This window comes from Jatropha curcas, chromosome 6 (assembly GCF_041381405.1).
Source record: "Jatropha curcas cultivar XTBG-Jc1 chromosome 6, XTBG_Jcur_1.0, whole genome shotgun sequence".
In the NCBI taxonomy this organism is placed as follows: Eukaryota; Viridiplantae; Streptophyta; class Magnoliopsida; order Malpighiales; family Euphorbiaceae; genus Jatropha; species Jatropha curcas.
The window spans coordinates 7,306,894-7,326,832 of NC_143156.1; the positions used below are offsets into that span (position 1 = coordinate 7,306,894).

Consider the following 19,939-nt stretch of genomic DNA (forward strand, 5'->3'; position numbering starts at 1 on the left):
TTAAAACTGAACTCTCTAATTCTTCTCTCGCGTTTTGTTGGTGCATCTAAACAGAGAAACATCCTCTCCTATTTATAGGAGAGAGAATGAGAGAGTCGTGTGTTTATTACACACGGCTCTCTATTAATTTCGTAGTTGGTTGCCGACCTTTCAATGGTTGGCAACCAACATTTTGCTTTTTCAACCAGCACGTGTTTTTTCTTTATTATTATTTTTTTTCTTTTCAAACTGTGTGGATCCCACTTGAGTGGGCACACCACCACCAACAGAAGATAGTGTTGCCGCACACTTGAACCGTTCCCAGTAAAAGAAAAAAAAAAAAAAAGAAGAAAATGTGTCATATATTTTGTAAAGAAGTTGCAACCTCATGACCTAAATTTAATGAAATAATCTGCAAACATCAAGTCATGAAATGTGTCTCAAATTCCTTGTTAGGTTATGACTGTGCAAGAACAAGGTTGTGTCGTTCTATTCTGCTTCTCGAATTAGTTTTTCCATGACAACATTAACTTCTTATGCTTCCTTGGTACACAACACAAATAAATGTAGATAGCTGCAAGATGTAAAAATTGATGAGAGGATTACAGACTAGAATACCTTGTGCTTTCTGTATTTGTCTCTTATAGCTTGCAAAGTGCTTCCTTTTCTATTTAATTGCAGGTCATGAAAAATAAACAAAAAAACAAAAACAGTTACGAGAGTATGCTCTTATCTTTTGTTTTATTGTTCTACAAAGGAACCAGTGGGATATATACTCCTTACTAGAACAAAAGGAAAACAAAAAATAAAGGAAAATACATAGCATCATATGCATGAAAAATTCTCAATCTTTAGGAAACAAATCCTTCTTTTTCTTTTATTCAATTTGCCTCCATTAAATAGTTATAACAAAAGGCATGGAAAATTATCCTTTCTTAAATACAAACAGCCGAAAAAAAAAAAAAATCTTTGTAGACATTTTTGAATTTGAATTAATTGAACATTGTTGTATTAGTAAGAAATTGTTCTGTTTATCTAAACTTCTATATCTATATCCATCTATCTTTCTATATTATATATAAAAGTGTAAATGAGAGGAGAATAATGGAATTATCAGTATCGTCTTAATGAAATTTGAAATATTTTAAAATAGCTTTAGCCAATTAGAAAATTATATTTCATTAGTTGATTGGATATAATTTGTAAAAAATATTCTTTAAATAAACATATATAGAGAATTAAGAATTTCAAAATTTTAAGTTGTATCTTTTTTAAATTTATCTTTTAATAAATATATGTGATAATAAGACATTTGAAGATTTGTATATTTTATTTTTTAAATATTTTGATTATAATTTAAAATATTTTATTTAGGAGAGAGATAAAAGGAGAAAAAAAATATTGTTTTTTTTTTCTTTATGTTTGTATAATTTGTTGGATATATTTTGTAAAAAATAAATATTTAAATAGAATATACATAATATTTTTTTTAAGAGAGAGCTAAAAAATAAAAAAATATATATATGCCTTTTTTATTTGTATATGTAGGAAAAATTGAGGGTTTATTTGAAGAGGATAAAATGTTTCTTTTATACAATTTTTTTTATCAGTCAACATATAAATAACTAAGAATTCCAAAATTTTAAGTTTTATCTTTTTTTAAATTTATTTTTCAATAAATATATATATATGATAATGAGATATTTGAAAATTTTTATATTTTATTTTTTAAATATTTGATTTTATTTTTATTATAATTTAAAATATTTTATTTAGGAGATATATAAAAAAAAAAAGTATATTCTTTTCTCGATATTCTTTTTTCTTTATGTTTGTATGATTTGATTGGATATATTTTTAAAACATAAATTTTCAAATAGAATATGTATAATGTTTTATTTAGGAGAGAGATAAAAAAAGAAAAAAAAAATTTTTTTGTATGGTTGTAGGAAAGATAGAGAGTTTATTTGGAAAGGATAGAATGTTGCTTTTACCTAATCTTTTTTTATTAATTAATTAACTTATTTATTTATTTTAAATCTCCAACTTAGAACAACAGAGAAGTAAAATACTTGAATAAACTGATTAACTGACTAATATTAAATCATAGCATGATTTGCTTTGTAGTTTTAATTGTTGACTTGGCTTTAATCATTTTTTTATCCATCAATATTAAATTTCATTAAATTGTGACATTTCCAGTTGAAGAAGGAGTTAATTTTTATAATTCAAATTAATAATTCTTTTAATATAATTTGTTTCTTATTATATGTTGAGTTTTGAAAAGAACTTTATTCTTAATAATAATTATTTTTTTTTTGTTACTGAATTAATTTTTAACTACTATCATTTTAATTTAGTAAGAGATTTATATTTTTCTTAAAATAAATAGATGTTCTCTTGATGATAAATCATTTTTAATTTTTTTATTATTTTTTTCTTATATTCTAAATCTGTTTGACTTGAAAGAAAATAATTTTTATGAAAGTGAAAAAAAAAACGAGAACTATATATTTCTGTTTTTGATAACTTTTTGAAGTTTCAAGAATTTGCATCTATGTCCATATATTCATTTCTCTAATGTGTTAGATAAATAATACTGTCATTATAGTCAAAGTAATTACATGATCAATTCAGATTATCTTCTCATTTCTTTTTTAATATTGATTTGGAGATTGAGTAACTGCTTGATTTTCTTTTTAGGCACCAATTAGAGTTTTAAGAATCTGTATTTATAAATTAGGAACTGAAATATTAGGCCGTGGTTGAAATTCATTTTGATACAACTTTCATTATATAAAAATAAATTAAGTACATAATAAATAGCATTAAAAAATTAGAAGAATGTAAAAAATTAGTATATAGCGAGCATAATTAACATGCAATGCACGTCATAAAAAAATACTAATAGCAATAAATGCATGACAATGCCTAAGAATAAGCAAGTAGAACGATCCATTTTATTTCTGTTGTTATTTGATATAAATATTTTTAAAAAAACTTGTGAAAAAAAAAACTTTAATAACCAAATCACAAAATTTGGGTTGCAATTTAGTTTATTGCATGTTAATGTTATGATCTATATCTATATACATATATGCAGCATACTTTGAGATATTTTTCCTTATAAAGATTGAGATATTTGAGGAAATTAATTCTTGTGATTATGACAATTATTAAATTTTAACATAAACACACAAGGGAATATGAAATTGTTTGGTATTTTCCCTTTCTATTAGAACGACCATCCTTCAATTTTCTAATATATATTCATTTAAAATGCATTTAGTAATTATTAAATATTTTACTTTAAACTAAATCAATCTAATAGTTAAACATTCTTAGATCCTCAACCTTATCATTAACTCCCATATCTTCTATGCTACTCATATTGGCTGTGAACCCATCTGTGCTCGCGGATTTGTTCATTGCTGGACGGAATGAAACCAACACTCTTGAGTAATGGTTGGTTGTAAACCTCTCTGCACGGAATTAGTAATGTCAAGTGGATTAGAAAAGATATTAGGATCGTAGAATGTACCGTGGTATGCAAGATTGACTCGATTGCTACACTTGCCTAAATTGGGTTGGCTGCTGTTTGAAATTTTAAGGTGATTAGTGACAATATACATTATTATATTATCTATGGAGGAATATATTAAAACTTTCAATTTCTTTCTTATCTTTTTTTAGTAAGACATTAGTTTTTTTTTAATTATTTTTCCTTTTAGTATTGATCAAGAATTTTGGAAAAAAAAAACTCTTTATCAGTTTGAGGAAATTCATGAAAATTAAAGATAAAAATAAAAATAAAAATTATCAATTCAGAGGAAAATTATGAAAACTAAATAGAAATAATAAATTTATTAACTTAAATTTATTAGATAAATAATTATTTAGTTACTAAATTTTAATTAAATTCACTATCTCTTTTTCCTCTATTTTAGAAAATTAAAAGTCTTTATAATTATTTTCATCAATAAAAATTATTCCAGCAAAAAAGAAAAGAGCCTTTTACTATTAATTGTAATTGATTTTTATCGATTTACAAAGAAATCATTTTATCGATTTTAGACAATGATAAAGAAATGGGTAATTCAAAAGACACATAAAATTGCCATGTTAGCTTGATTAGTGAAACAAAGTAGGACCTTGTCGTGCTCTTTAGGCAAGCCATATGTGTAAAAAAAAAAAAAACACTTAATTGATAAAAAAAAATTTACGGCTGAGACATTTGATTGCAAAAATTTTCTAATTAGATATTAAAACAGAAAATTTTTAAAAAGTTGAATCACTAAATTTATTATTAACCTCTTTATAAAGGAATGTGTGAATCCTCCATTCATAGCCACTAAAGAACCAACTGATTATTGAGGATTCATAGTCACTAATAAGATTTTTGTTTCTGGGCAATTGTTATCATTACCATTATTCTATATTTTTGTTACTTTATTTGATTGATATTCTTCAATTCATCATTTGTCCATTTTTACTAAAATACTTCTCTTTTTTTTGTGTTATTTATGTTTTTGTATTTTTTTTATTATTTTAGAACAGTCTATTGATTGGGTGTAAATATTACTGTAATACTGTAATATATTTTAATTATAATATTACATGAAAACTTGTGAAAAAAATAAATTTTGTGAATAACAAGAATCACAAACTTTGTGTTGCAATTAGTTTATTGCATGTTAATCTTATGCCTACGCGGTATATTGTAAATGACTTGTTAATTTATACATATAGCATATCATACTGGAAAATATTCTTAAAGAAACAACATGTATCTATATATCCATATGCAACAAATTTTGATATATTTTTTCTTTAAAAAGCAAATTTTGAGATATTTGAGTAAATTGATTCTTGGTATTATGAAATTTAATCAATTTTAACATAAACACACAAGTAAAAATTAAATTCTTTCGTATTTTTCCCTTTCCGCTAATCTCACCATCCTTCAATTTTCTAGTCTATTTTCATTTAAAATGCATGTCGTAATAATTAAATATTTTACTTTAAATTAAATCAATCTCATAGTTAAACATTTATGCTCTTAATACTAAAATATCATTAATAACCACTGATCTTAATTTATGTACACTTTAATCCTAAATCCTCAATCCTTCTATCGACTCAAATATCTTTTATGTTATTCATATTCGTTGTAAATCCATTTCAGCTCGCGCATTTGTTCATGGCGGGAGGCAACAACGCCAACACTCTAGAGTTTAAAAAGAAATTAATATTATCAAGCTATAATGGTTGGTTGTAAACCTCTTTGCACTTGCACTTACAGATTTGTAAGTTCAAGGAGGGATTAGTAATGTGAAGTGGGTGTTGGAAAAGATATTAGAATCATGAAATGTGTTATGGGATGCAAGGCTAGCCGGATAGCTATACTTACCTAAATCAGTTTAGCTGTTTTGGAAGTTAGCTGCACAACGGTGACAATCCACATTATTATATTATCCACTAAGAAATATATTAAAACTTTAAATTTCTTTCTTTTCTTTATTAATATTACGATAGTATTTTTAATAGTATTGTTCGTACAATGATTTGGAAAGAAAAAAAAAATTTGGGTAACAGTTTAAGAGGAAAATCATGAAATTAAATATAAAAATGGAAATAAAAATCATTAATTCGGAAAGAAATTATGAAAATTAAATAGAAATAATAGATTTATTAACTAAATTTTTAGTAGAAAAAATAAAAATAAAAAGAATGACAATAAGGTGTCATTTTGTTCAAAATAAAAATACTGGATAAAGAATTAGTTAGCCCTAAAATTTAATAAAATTTACTATCTCTTTCTCAGTTTTAGAAAATCAATTAAAAAAATTTCATAATTGTTTTCATCAACTAATTTATCTCTTCAAAAAAATAGAGCTTTTTACTGTTAATTATAATTGATTTTTTATTCAATTTATAAAAATATTATGTATTTGGTTTTTTTTTTTTCGATGTAGAGATATCTACGGGAAGAAGAAATTAGTTTGGCATAAAATATTTTTTTTGATTATCTCCATGTAACACATCTCTAAATCCATATAAAAATTTTATATTTTATATCTTATTCTTTTTTTTTTTTTTAAAAAAAACAGTTAAAGTGTTTGCTCTTATCTTATCTTATCTTTTTACAGAAAGAAAAAGATTAGCTAAGTTTTTAGGCATCGATGAAGAAATGGGTGAAATAGTACTTTTGCACCCAATCCCATGTTAGCTTGATTAGTGAAACAAAGTAGGACCTTATCGTCCTATTTAGGCAAGCCATATGTGTAGAAAATACTTAATTGATAAATTTTTTTTATAGCTTAAAAACTTAATTGCAAAAGATTTTTATTCAAATACCAAAATAGAAATTTTAGAAAGTTCGATCGCCAAATTTATTATTAAAGGATTGTGATATATTTTCAATTCATTTATTTTGTGTTGAATGTGTGAGTTCTCAATTCATAGTATGGATTGTTCCTTGAGGATTATACGTTGATTATATAAAAGTTTGTGTGATAGTTATATAGATTAGCATCTTATCACTTCACTTTTTTTTTTTCTTAATTTTTATTCTTTTGTGCCTCTTTTTTCTTTAATTAAATATAGTAAGACCTTTGAATTTTAAATTTTACAATTTTGATGCTAAAATTTTTAAATTAAATGAAAATTCATTAGTCTTATATTTATTTCTTTGCTACGTGGGATTTAATTTTTATTTTTCTATGCACATAACATTTAAATAATTATTTTTAATATTGAGATACTTATTGAAACGACCCGAAAATTTAATTTCGTAGAATTTTCATTTAAAAACTAATTTTTTTTTATTTCAACCAATGAAATCATACCAGCTAGTATTTTATTATTGCTAAACTGGACCCATAAACCAATTTGAAAACTCGAAAACCAAGCAAGTCGAGCCGAATCATTGAAATTAGACCAAACCGGTTCGAATCGAACCGGAAGGGTCTAGAAGCTCAAAGATTTTTTTCTTTCTTTTCCTTTTTTTTTCTTTTTCTTCTTTTCTTTTCTTTTTTTTTTTCTTTTTTTTTTCCTTCTTCTTCCTTGCGCCAGCACCAGCGCGCGACCTCCTCTTCCTCCTCCTCTTCTTCCGACAATCGAAGACCAACGCCGCGCCTCCTCGCCATCGCCTCCACGTCGCAGCGGGTCCCGGCTTCCCTTCCCTTCTCTCTTTCGTCTCTGGTGTACGTAGGAGGTGCAGGAGAACCGCGACATCCTTCGATCGGAAGTTCGCGTCGAGCCTCCTCCTGCCTGATTTTCCAGCGGCGTCGATTCAGTATTGTCGAGGAAGAAGATTCGATCTCTCTTCTTCACTCTCTCCTTCCCGTTCCGGCTGGCGCAGCGAACCAAGAAACTGCGATCACAGCGTAGTGGGTAAAGTCGCATTCAAAACCTTGGTGAGCTCTATATGATCCCTTTTCCTTCAATTATTTAGCTTATTCAATAGCTCATTTGAAGAAAGGGTTGTTAGAATCATGAATGAGAAATGCTAGGTTCCTGAAACACTAGTCACACGACTGGAAGTTGGGAAAAATCTGATTTTTGACTATTAATTGACACTATAACTGCATTTTTCAAGGAAATGTGTAAGTTAGGGTGTGTATGGTAGGTCCTATGAAAGAACTTAGAATGATTGTGATAGGGTAGCAGCCAACCTAGCTATTTGCTTAAAAATTTCTGCTTGATATGAGGCATTTGACATGATAAGTTAAGTTTTGTTGGTAAATGAGTTAACTAGTGTTTATAATATGGATTTTGATCGAGAAACCTTGATTTGCTTAGGTTGGCAGCAGCTATCTTCAATTATTTCTATTGATTTTTTTTTTTTGGTTTGACATGGTACAATTAAGGTTGTAAATCTAATTCTTGCGTGGACTTAGTTAGTGGGTGTGATCCATGATTTTAAGATAGAAAAACTTAATTCCTTTGCGAATTGACAGCTGTTATGAAATTGATCCTTATAAATTTTGACTAATCAAAGCTAAGAATGAGGTTGTAAGTTCAATTTTTGCAAGGTGGGTTAGTTGTTGTGTAATCTATGATTTTAGTATAGAAGAGCTATGAATTTTTGTATTTTGGCAGCAATGACCTTAGTTCTTGCATTGTTTTAGAACAACAAAAATATATAAGTGAGTATATTTTCCAAGTTTCTGTATTGGTTGATATATAAATGCTTATTTTTATTTGATAGACGATTAAAATGGGTTTGTTAGCTATGATCATGTATGGTGAGGAAGATGATTCGTAGATCATTAAATTCAATTATGAGATCCTTGTTAATAATCAAGAAAATAAAAGAGTTTATGAATTATAATTGCATAAGATTATTAAAGGTATATGTATTTGGAATAAGAATTATATGAAATTAACTAACTTAACAGTATAAGATTTGCTTGTATATGTATGTATAAACGATTTCATTTATTCGGTATTTAGCTAAAGTGGCTAATTATATTGATGTGAAGCAGGAATGATTGAAATATGAATGGAACATGTTTGAATTATTAGTTGAATGTTGACATTGTTGTTTCTGAAGGAGGAAGGGAAATTAAATTATTTGATTGCCCGATGGATGGGCTGTGTGTGTAATGGTTGATGGATATAATATTGCTGATATTTAAGCAGGTAGATAATCCCACTTTTAGGGGAGATGCTGCCGAAATTTCGATAGAACTTAGATTAGTTTTAATTAACAATATAATTAATAAGTTTATTTAAATAAATTCTATAAATAAAGTACTCTGATTAATTATTTATTATCATTGTTATTCATTTAAGTATTCGAATATTTATTTATTCATTTTCATTGTTATTGTTTATCATTATTATTATTTGTTGATTTATTATTGTTTGTTGTTAACACTATTACTTATTTATTTGCATTTGATTTTGGATGCCTAATTGTGCATTGCGTTACGATGTTTAATTGATTAATATGTTTGCATTTAATTGCAATACTTGATTAATTGCGTTGTGATATGTTGTGCTTTGTTTGTGTGGAATTGGGATGAAGTGGACCACCATGGGTTTGTGAGGACGGTCTGTGATATGGATCCGGTTATGATATGATACTTGACCGTCGGCCGGGAAAATGGGAGATCGGCGCCCCCTTGTGCACCTGATGATATACATTATATGGAAATTCACAGGATGGCTTCTTGTAGTTGCGCACCTGATAATCTAGATTTGATTGTAGCCCGCAGGGTGGCCTCCTGTTGTGAGCACTTGATGATCTAGATTGGATGGAGACCACCGAGTTGCCTCCTGTTAATATGGAAAAGAGAAGAGAGAATGGAAAAATAATGAGAGGACTGGTCAGTGAGGATTAGACCAGTTGGCCGTATGGGGGATCGGCTCCCTGGTGCACATGTATGAGAGGGCGAGCCATGTGTGAGGACGGCTCGTTGGGGTTTCAGGTGGCGCCACTGACTAATTTCCACTTGCTTGTTTAATTGAAGGTGACATTACTTGTGAGTGCTGGTGATATGCCATTTGTGTGATTGGTCGCGTGAGCACATAACTAGTCGGATGACTAGATTGATATATTTATACATTTGTGTGAATGCATGTGTTGTGCAATAAGTATTACTTCTTAGAAAACTCACATGTCTTGTTTATTTTTCCAGGAAGTAAGTTTTTCTTTAATCCAGTTTAGGCTATGTTTCTTCGGCGCAGGGCAATAGGAAAATTTTCCTGGTTCTATAATTATTTCACTATGTAATTATGCGTATAAAAAGCTATGTATACCAAAGAAATAGTGACTCCGCAGTTGTAGAATTTACATATATTTAGCTGTAAATTAACATAGACAAAATAATTCTGTAAGCCCATATTAGAATGTGATGTATTGTAAATTCGGCTCGAACTATAGAATGCTGTAGAAGATAAACTTGGGCCGAGAAATAATAAAATATTGAGGTTTATCTTTCATAATAATATGGGCTGAATGTTTAAAATTATATTGAGATAATAAATTTTTAGTGTTTCAGGCTTACTACGGGTCTCGGGGGCCTTAAGCTTACCTGGGCCCTAGTGCCGGTCCGGCCCATGGAATCGGGTCGTGACACTTATAAATTTAAAATTTTATCAAAATAAATGGAGATGTGTGATTCTAAGTTTATTAAATTGTAGATTTTTTTTTTTAATCAAAAAGGAGGGTTGAAAACCTAAATTAGCCTAGGGATGACAATGGGTAGAGTTCGGGTCATATTCATACCTAAATCCAATTACATACTTAATTCTCGTATCCTACCTAATACCCTATAGAGTAGGGAATATTCTATTCATCCTCAAATCCAATGCGTTTGAATATACCTAAAGGTATCCAATATCCGTGAATACCCATGTGTATCTATTACTCATGAATACACATTTATCTACTAATTTATATTGTTTAAAAATTAGATTATATTGAATTAAAAAAATTAAAATATTTATATAAAGATTTACATAATACATAAAAATTTATGAAAATAAATTAATATTCCAACAATGATAAATTAAAATTTTAATTTCAAAGTTGTTCTCCTTACCATAATACTTTGCTGTTCAAATGTAATAATAACAGACTATCAAGTATAATTATAACGAAAATCAATTAATAGAATAACTAAAAAACTCATATAACAAAATCATTAACCATAAAATGTTATTATCTAAACGCTTCAAAATTATCAACTTTCTTCTTTGCTTAATGAATTGAACCGCATGATAATTTTTCTGCATTATTTGAAATTGAAATTTAAATCAAATATTCGAAATTAAAATCAAAATTTCAAAATTCAAAATTTTAAAAATTTGACCAATTCAAAATAATATATGAAAACTAGAGTAAAGTTCTTTTGCATTATATTATATTAGATTAAATGTAAAATTATAATTTAAATATATAATTTACTACAAATAACCCAATTTATTAAAAATTTTATACTGTAATTTTTAAAAATAATAAAATTTTAAATCTCTTGAGATTCAAATTTTAGGTACGAGTCGGGTTCAGGTTTATAATAGTAACACCCACAGTGACAAAGCCTAAAATTAAAATTAAAAGTGCTAAGAAAAATTTCAAGATTTAAGGAGGGTAAAATTAGAAAAATTACTATTTTTAAAAATAAAAAATTTAATTTTTTACGGGGTAATTCTTTAAAAGAAAAGTTTGGTTATAGGAGGCAAGAGCCACCCTTGGCCCTCTCTCTCCATCATTGATACTCGTATCTTAACCATATCCAAAATAAAACTTTTGGATTTTGCTATATCCTATCCAAACCTAGTCAATGCCCTAAAATTCGGATTTGATTGGGCTCAGATTGATTGCATACCCATCATTAATTTTGTCATCCCTAAATTAGCCTCGGATATTGTAGACAAAAAGCCCCAACATTATCAGAATTAATCAATCTTCCAACCATTGAGGGAAGCTCTTTTATCCCAATTTAAATTGTAGATTTTGAATTTACAACTAATTTTCTATCCCAATTCCTAACATTATTAAATTGTAGATTTTCTGTAACACCCACCGCCCAGTCCCGAGAGACCCGACGGCGGATGTCACATTCGGTGCCGGAGGCACCGTCTTAACTTAACATATAAATCAGAAAATCCTAGTATGAATTAGAAGTGATTTAATATTCACAAGTTTAACAAGTAGTATTATTTTTAAAAAAAAAAAATGATTTGAGAGAAACCTATAGAAAAACTGCAAGAGTTTCCCCTAAACATAGACATTGCCAAACAAGTGAATACAAAACACTCCCAATTTCAAAACTCCAAACTCCATCAAACTCCAAGAACAACACAATAACACTCTTCTAAGGTCTAACTACAACATTTGCGTATGCATCAATTAGATACATTTAGTTAAACATATTACTTTGAATTTTCTGCACAATAAATAAGTTCCAAGTCTATCTTCCAATAAATACACCCAATTAATTTACAATAATATACTTACAGTATAAATTACATAATAGAGTCTCCAAAAATGGACTACTTATACATGCCATAATACTTAATTACATAACACACTAATCAACTATCAAAATATCTCTTCAGCTCTGATGCTACTCTTTTGGTCTTCAATCAGCAATATAGACTCCAACCTACGCGTGATAAAATCAACACGCTGAGTTTTTAATACATAACTTGAGTTATATATCTCCAAATTGAATGAAATTAGATTCATTAGAAAGATAAAACACAATTATACAATTGTTATGAAGGAACCATAACCCAGATAAATCTGCAAGATAGGCAAAATAAGCTAGGAACACAGACTGATAGTCCAGACCGGATTCAGCAGAACCAAGTCCAATGTTTATTGAATTTCTCCGTAACCAGACACTCAAATTAAACCAATCCAACACCAGGGAAATCTCAAGACACAGGGTAACAAATCTCATGAAGAGCTCAACACCTAATCTTGCCATTATGGTGGTCAAAATAGTCACTCAATCTATTGCTGCATGTGGTACGTTACAACAGAGTCAGTTTAGGTGTTTTAGTCATAAGTTGAGCTATATATATCAAAATTGGACACAAGAGGATGGGTTGGAAAGCTAAGAAATATACCTACAACTTTTATGAAGGACTCAAATACAGAGGGAAAATAAAACGAATAGAAAAACAGTCCTTAAACACACCCATTAACATTTTCCCTTGGTAAAATTCTGCCACTTTTGGAAGAAGAAGAGAAAAATAATTTCTTCATAAATTCAACATATAGGTAGGCTTAGAAAACACTCAAGAACACATTTATACAACCAAATTCCAGCAATCAAATCATTTCATACCAAATCCCAAATTTTCACAAAGTAGTACAAACTTCACAAATCCAAAAATTGAAGTAAGGTTAGTGTGTTTATGAACACAAACCTTTAAAACAACTTGAATCAAAGCTCCTTAAACTTTGGTTTTGCCTTTATCTTTGTTAGAAGGCTCCCCACCCTCTACATGTAATAAGCTCAAAATCAAAACAAAGAAAACAAAGAAAAGAAGAAATTGGAGCATGATTAAGTATGTATATGCTAAAAGAAAACTCTAAATCTAAAAATAATGAAGTTTACTTCAGCTAATGAATTCTCCAAATTCCTTGAAATTAATCCCTAAAAACCACTTCTCAAGCTTTAATCTCTAGATTTTCTTACTTTATTCAAGGTAAATGGAGTGAATTTGGTGAATTATTCAAGTAGAAAATGGAGAAAACAAAGAGAAGAGAAAGAGAGGCTAAAGGTGAAATGGAGGAGAAGAAGATGAAGTTCACGTTAGATGGAGAAGAAGAGGAAGAAAAATATTGCTCAAATAATGGAGTTGACTAAAGGGTAGTTTGGACTTTTCACCAAAATTGGATGGCTAGGATTGAATGTAAATCTAATCTAATGGCTCCAAATATTCTCCAAATTAAATTCCTTCAAAATATTATATAACACAACAAAATTCTCAAATTTACTCCATAAAAATAATTCCTCTAATTTCCTTAATTAATATAACACCATTTCAAATTTAGTCCATACAACTATTGCCTCTAATTTCCTTAATTAATATCACATCTTAAGTTACTACTCACTAATTCTCTAAAATTCTCCAAAAATATTCATTACTTACTTTCTACCCATAAAAATCATGCATGCATGCATGCTCCAAAAATGTGACATAAAATAGTAACCATATATAATAATTTTTCTGGACCAAAATAATACCGACTCCCGGACCGACAGTATTATTCACAGACAGATAAACTACTATTTCAACACAGGAAAAATAGGGCGTTACATTTTCAAAACTAATTTTTTAGTTAATTTGTTTTATTTCTTAACTTATACTTTGATGATAATAGTAATAGTTTATAAACATAATAGATAGGGTAAAAAAATGGTCAGATCGATTCATATTGAAATGAATTAGATAGAAAAATATAAAACCAAACTTTTCATGAGTGAAATTGAACTAAACCAAAGATAATATATGATCTAATTGAATCGAACTGAACCAAAAGTGATATTCGCCATATGTCTAAAGAGAGAATTTCATTTATAGACGAATATATTATTTTTTAGTTTTAACTGCAGTATAAATGAAAAATATTTGACACATGAGAATAAGATTTTTGTTTCTAGGCAAATTATTATCATTATCATTATTTTATTTTATTTGATTAATATTTTTCATTTCATCATTTCTCCATTTTTACTAAGATAATTCTTTCGTTTTATCATTTATATTTATAATTTTTTTTCCATTACTCCATTTGTTGAGCTTAAATTTAAAAGTTTGCTATTTTTCATCTCTTATAGCTTAATTTAACGATCTTTTTTTCAGAATAAATCAACAATCCATTTTAAAATCAAAGTTAATCAAACGATCCATTTTATTTCTAATGTTGTTTGATATAAATATTTTTTTTAATTATAATATTACATGAAAATTTGTGAAATAATAAATTTTGTGAATAACCAAAATCACAAAATTTGGTTTGCATTTAGTTTATTGCATGTTAATATTATGCCTATGCTGTATATTGTAAATGACCTATTGATACATACACCATATAATACCTGAAAATATTATTAAATAAACAATATATAGCTACGTATTCATCTGCAACAAATTTTGAGATATTTGAGTAAATTAACTCTTCCTATTATGATAACTAATTATAGTATTGTTAGTACATCTTCTATTCTACTGGCATGGGGATTTATCCATGGATGGGCTCAACCGCGCCAACATTCTAGAGTTTAAAAAGAAACTATTATTGCTGACCTATAATGGTTGGTTACAAACCTCTCTCAACCTGCTCTTACTGATTTGTAAGTTTAAGAAGAAATTTATAAATTTAGGTGTGCATTTCAGAAAAGATTAGGGTTATAAAATGTGCCATGGGATGAAAGCAGCGACGGAACTAGAAAAAAAAATTTAATATATTTAATTAAATTTTTAGTGGGGCCAATAGATCAAGAATTCTAAAATTTTTAACTTAATATGTATTTTTTTATCAATTTAATTATATTTTATAAATATTTTCCTAAAAGCTGACCCACTACAATTGCAAGGGCTCTGCCCACGGATGGAAGGCTGGCTGCCTGGCTGGTTTGCTACATTTGTTTGAATCAGTTTCGTGGTTATTCCAAGGTGAATTGTGAAAATATATCATTATTATATTATACACAAAGTAATATATTAAAAAATTAAATTTCTTTTTTTTTTTTCCTTTTTAATAAATTAGTAGTGTTTTAATCATTTGTTTTTTTTTTTTTTTTTTGCTTTTAACATTGATCAAGAATTTGGGGTTATCAGTTTGGGAGGAAAATCATGAAAATTAAACATGAAAGTAGAAATTAAAAAAAAAAAAGACCAATTAGGAGGAAATCAATGAAAATTAAATAGAAATAATAAATTTATTAACTTAATTTTCTAGTGGAAAAAACAAAAATAAAAAGAATAATAATAAAGCATCTTTTGGTTAAAATAAAATATTGGATAAATTATTTAATCCCTAAAATTTTAATCGAATTCACTATCTCTTCCTCCCTCTATTTTGGAAAACCAATTAAAATGTCACTACTGTTATTTTTATCAATGAAAATGGTCTCTCAATCTAAAAAGAGAGCTTTTACCATTAATTGCAATTGATTTTTATTCAATTTATAAAGAAATTATGTATTGGTATTTTTTTGTTACTTTTTTGGATAGATATCATTGGGAAGGAAGAAATTAGTCTTTGGCCATAAAATGGTTTTTTGATTGGCTAAGCTGAAACCAGTAATGTAAGTTTTTCTGGTTTTGGTTTTCAAGGTATATTTCTAAGTTTTGATGTTTGATAAACACAAATTAATGATTAACAAAGACGAAAAATTTAATGAAAGGTTATTAAATTTCATTTTCTCCAAATCCTTATTTTTTAATGAGGAGACTATTTTATTTGAGGAAATAAATTTTAGAGACTTTTTAATTGATTAATAGGCATTTTTCCCCGTTAGCTCATCAAATGGACTCAGAATTTTAAGAAGACCAACTTAACCACTACCTGATTGTCACTATTTTAATTTTTACATTATAATTTTATTATATTACGAGGTTCAAAGGTTACTTTTTTTGCTAAGTGATTGTAAAATATAAAAAATATCCTTAAGAACAATTAATACTTCCCTTGAGGGCATAATATGAGCATTAAATGAAATACATGCAATATCAATATGTTTTATGAGGCATTTTTATAAATTTAGTGGAGCAAATGTATATATACACCCATAAAATTTTATATAAATTTAGAACATTGGATGATCATTTATGGTAGATCCACCTCTCTACATAGGGATTAAATATTATAAACTATAAAAAAATTAAGGACATTATTAATATATTTCATCAAACCATAAGAACTGCACAGTTATTATTTTTAGGGTTGCTTTCAATTTTTCACAGTCACTTAACAGAAAAAACTAACAAGTAAAATTAAATAGTGAAGTGGTTATTAATATATTTTAGCAAAACCTCCGGATAGTAATTAACCCCAATATTTAACCATTTTTCACGCGCTTTAATAGCGTTTGTTCTCCAATTTCCATTTTTCTGGGCTCGCGGAAGCGACAGTAGTTTTCTTTAAGAAAACCTACCGGCATCTGATTTTCTCTTCTTTCCTCCCAAAAAGAAGCCGTAGCCGCCCCACGACCTCGAAGCCTCTTCAAAGTAGGGGAAAAAAATTCATCTTATCTGCACTAAATCACCTCCTTCCGCCTCTCTTTGACACCGGCGACAGAAGTTGAGGAAGGCGAAGCACTCGCTCAAACAAGAAAAAGACTAATCAAGAGTAATTTCAGCTTGCTTGATTCTTAAAATTTTCATTTCTTTACTTATTTATAAATAATATATGTTTTCACTATATAATCCCACCTCGAGCCTTAGGTCTAGAGGAGTAGATTATTTCCTTCGACTGATAGTATCTTTCGCAAGATAGAGGTCACACGAGTCATGAAAATCAATTTTTTGAATAAGAAATTTTGATTTTAGGATTTAATGAAGAAAAATGAAGCTAATCTGATATCAGGGCTTAATAAAAAAAAATAATAAGCTAATCCTGATGAATCTTAGTCAGAAGATTTGTTTGAAATTTTTGCTTTTGATTTCAGTTGTTATTTTCCGTGAGATTGACTATTTGACTGTGATGATTTTTAATTAGTGGTTAAAAGTTATTATACTTTGTAATCCTTGGCTTCTCTAATTTTAAAGTTGAATGGAAGAGGTTTGCTTGTTATACTTGTGCTTGATTCTAAGTGTCAAAACAATCTAGCATAAATGTTGGTTAATCCCAGTGGTGAGCCGCTTTTATTGGTGTGTAATGTTGATGAAAATCTGTTAGATTTTATCAATATTCACTTGATATGGAGCTTAATTTGCAGGTTTTAAAAATAATATGAATTGATATGATTTTATTCCTTCAGCAAATTAATTTTCGTTCTTCTTAGCTTGAAATGTTGAGTTTTGGGTTGCTGTATTTGCAAGTGTTGATTATGGTGCTAACTAATATTTGGTATTTGGTTTGGGCTTCAATCTTTTGACTTTATTATTTTGATTTGAAGGAAAAAAGAAAGAGAGAAATCTGCACTTCTATTTGATTTGATGAAATGAAAGTCTAAAAGCTTCTTCTGTTTTACTGGAGATTTGGAAAAAAAAAAAAAAATGAGTGAAATTAATAAAGCTTTTGATTGATTTCAATTTTTGTTTTTCTTGACATTCTGTTTGTTTTTCTGTTTTGTAGGTTACTTCTTAGGAATCAATTTATGTTTAAAGGGAAAAATGTTGAAAGAGGAGAAGCTTTAAGAAACTAATTTTTCAGTTCAATATTATGATTATTACCACTTTGACTAATTATAGACATTCATCCCAGAAGAACGACAGGTAAGCTATCTAATTTACAGAATTATAATCACTTTGACTAATTGACTACAAGCTCATAGTTTATCATTTTCCCATACATTCAAACCCATATTAGTATCTTGCACCCTTCAATTCCTAGTTTTTATTCTTCAATGATGCATGGTGTTTTGATTTCTGGAAATAAATGTTTTAATAGAATGGTACTTCTACTTGTATTTATATGGGCGTAAATTATAAGGCTTCTGATGTGATAAACATACCTTGTTTATATGGAAGCACAGCCTTATTCCTATTTGTTGTGTGCTATGGAAGTGATTGTTGGCACAAATTATAATGTTGAATTTAAAATAAGAACGAGCTTCAGTTATTTAGCTGATTCCGTTTGCTCCTTGTTTCCATTTATTTCTCTCTCTCATAAGTTATGCAATTTTATTTATCTTACTGACTTGTTCATTGGAATTGTAAAAATTAAAACTAAAAAGAGGACATTTCAAATTTAAACTAGGGGCCATGTCAGAAGTTTCAGTCCAATTGAATTGCTTAATTATCAAAGTTCAAGTTAAAACCTACAATTGTAAGGACTATTCTCATTTGATTTTATCAAAATTATGACATGGTATCGTCCAATTTAGTGATGCCTTGAATTAAAACTTTGAATCAACTATAGCTGGCCTAACAATCACCAAGCTCTGTTTTTTTTACTCATGCAATGAGAGATCAATTATTCATTATTACATTCACAGGCATAGCAATTTATGTAATTATTTATAACTTTTCAATTGAATACATAAAGTGCTCTGTATGATGTTGGAAAATCTCCTATCAACCTTCTTTCTGCAAAATGACATCAGTCTATTAAAAGCTTCTTTGGCCTTTTCTTTTTGAATTAGTTAGTGGATTTAATGCATGAATATACCATCTTTGCATTTAGACAGGTCGATTGATTCAACAATTTAATTAATTTTAGGTGGCCTGATAGCAGTCTGTTCGATGTCTGGGCAGATACAAATTTGTAACAAATTGTTATTATGACTGGTTGTTTGTCTTACAATTTATAGGCAATCGGGAACTTTCCAAATGTTTAACACTGAATGCATGTTGCTATTTGCTATTGGTTGTACGAAGTACCTTTTAAGTGTATCTTCCATAAAATCAAAATATTAGTTATGTGTTTCAAACTATGCATTTGCATATAAAACTTTTAAGCTTATGAGTTACTGATGGAACGAAACAATGGATGTTGGCTCTTTATACAATTTCTAGTGTTTTTTTTTTTGTTTTTTGTTTTTTTTGTTTTTTTATCCTTATGTGGTTAAGAGGCAATCCCCAACTTGCTCTATCTCTTATGATTTCACTGTAATGTCAAATGTATATGGAAATTTTCCTCTTGAAAGATAATTGGCTATTTCTGTAGTATTTCCCCACTCTCTAGTTCAGGATTTTGTTTGCACATTGCTAGGGCTATGAATTAATACAACTTATTTTATTTCAGGAGTGTTCGGGCAACCAATTTGCTTAACTATCATGGAAGCCAAATTTTTTCGCTTTCTTAAAATAGTGGGTGTCGGCTACAAAGCCAGAGCTGAATCAGAAGGGCGTCTCTTATATCTCAAATTGGGATACAGTCATGAGGTTGAACTAACAGTTCCTCCTGCTGTCCGTGTTTTCTGCTTCAAGAACAATGTAGTTTGTTGCACTGGTATCGACAAACAGAGGGTGCACCAGTTTGCTGCTTCTGTTCGTAGTTGCAAACCTCCTGAAGTTTACAAAGGTAAGGGTATAATGTACATCGATGAAGTGATCAAGAAGAAACAAGGAAAGAAGTCAAAATAATGGGAACAAGGGTGTATAATTATAATCGCAAAGTTTTTTTTTTTTTTTTTTTTTTTTTTTTTTGCTTAATTCCATGGTTGGAATCGGAAATGCAGTTTCTTGTTCTGTAAAACCAAGTTCAATTTCCAAACTAACTTGACAGTTTAAGTCAGCAAAAGGAGTAAAAGATTTTACTTATTGGAATAATAGAATTGTCCCTTGCATGAAGCATGTTTTTTGCTTCTTTTCAGGGCGT

At 28.6% G+C, this 19,939-nt stretch overlaps 1 protein-coding gene and 1 long non-coding RNA gene across 3 annotated transcripts; one reads left to right on the forward strand and one right to left on the reverse strand.

Annotated features, from left to right (window-relative positions):
* Positions 1-11,815: 11,815 nt before the first annotated feature.
* On the reverse strand, positions 11,816-13,686 carry LOC149495452 (uncharacterized). The gene is made up of 3 exons (XR_016321385.1): positions 13,062-13,686; positions 12,871-12,944; positions 11,816-12,098 (listed from the first exon to the last, which is right to left on the reverse strand). It is a non-coding gene; the product is annotated as an uncharacterized LOC149495452 (long non-coding RNA).
* A 2,874-nt stretch (positions 13,687-16,560) lies between these two features.
* Positions 16,561-19,911, forward strand: LOC110008760 (large ribosomal subunit protein uL6m). Of its 2 annotated transcripts, XM_089722193.1 has the most exons (3): positions 16,563-16,804; positions 17,753-17,892; positions 19,364-19,911. In XM_089722193.1, exon 3 carries the CDS (start codon positions 19,396-19,398, stop codon positions 19,702-19,704), a length of 309 nt encoding a protein of 102 aa, XP_089578319.1. In that variant the 5' UTR covers positions 16,563-16,804; positions 17,753-17,892; positions 19,364-19,395; the 3' UTR covers positions 19,705-19,911. The 2 variants fall into 2 exon arrangements, with proteins under 2 accessions (XP_020532384.1, XP_089578319.1); XM_020676725.3 differs by lacking the exon at positions 17,753-17,892 and having other exon boundaries at positions 16,561-16,804.
* The last annotated feature ends 28 nt before the right edge of the window (positions 19,912-19,939 follow it).

Coding starts and splice junctions, on each gene's coding strand:
- LOC110008760 (XM_020676725.3), top strand. CDS start 19,396: ATGGAAGCCAAATTTTTTCGCTTTCTTAAAATAGTGGGTGTCGGCTAC.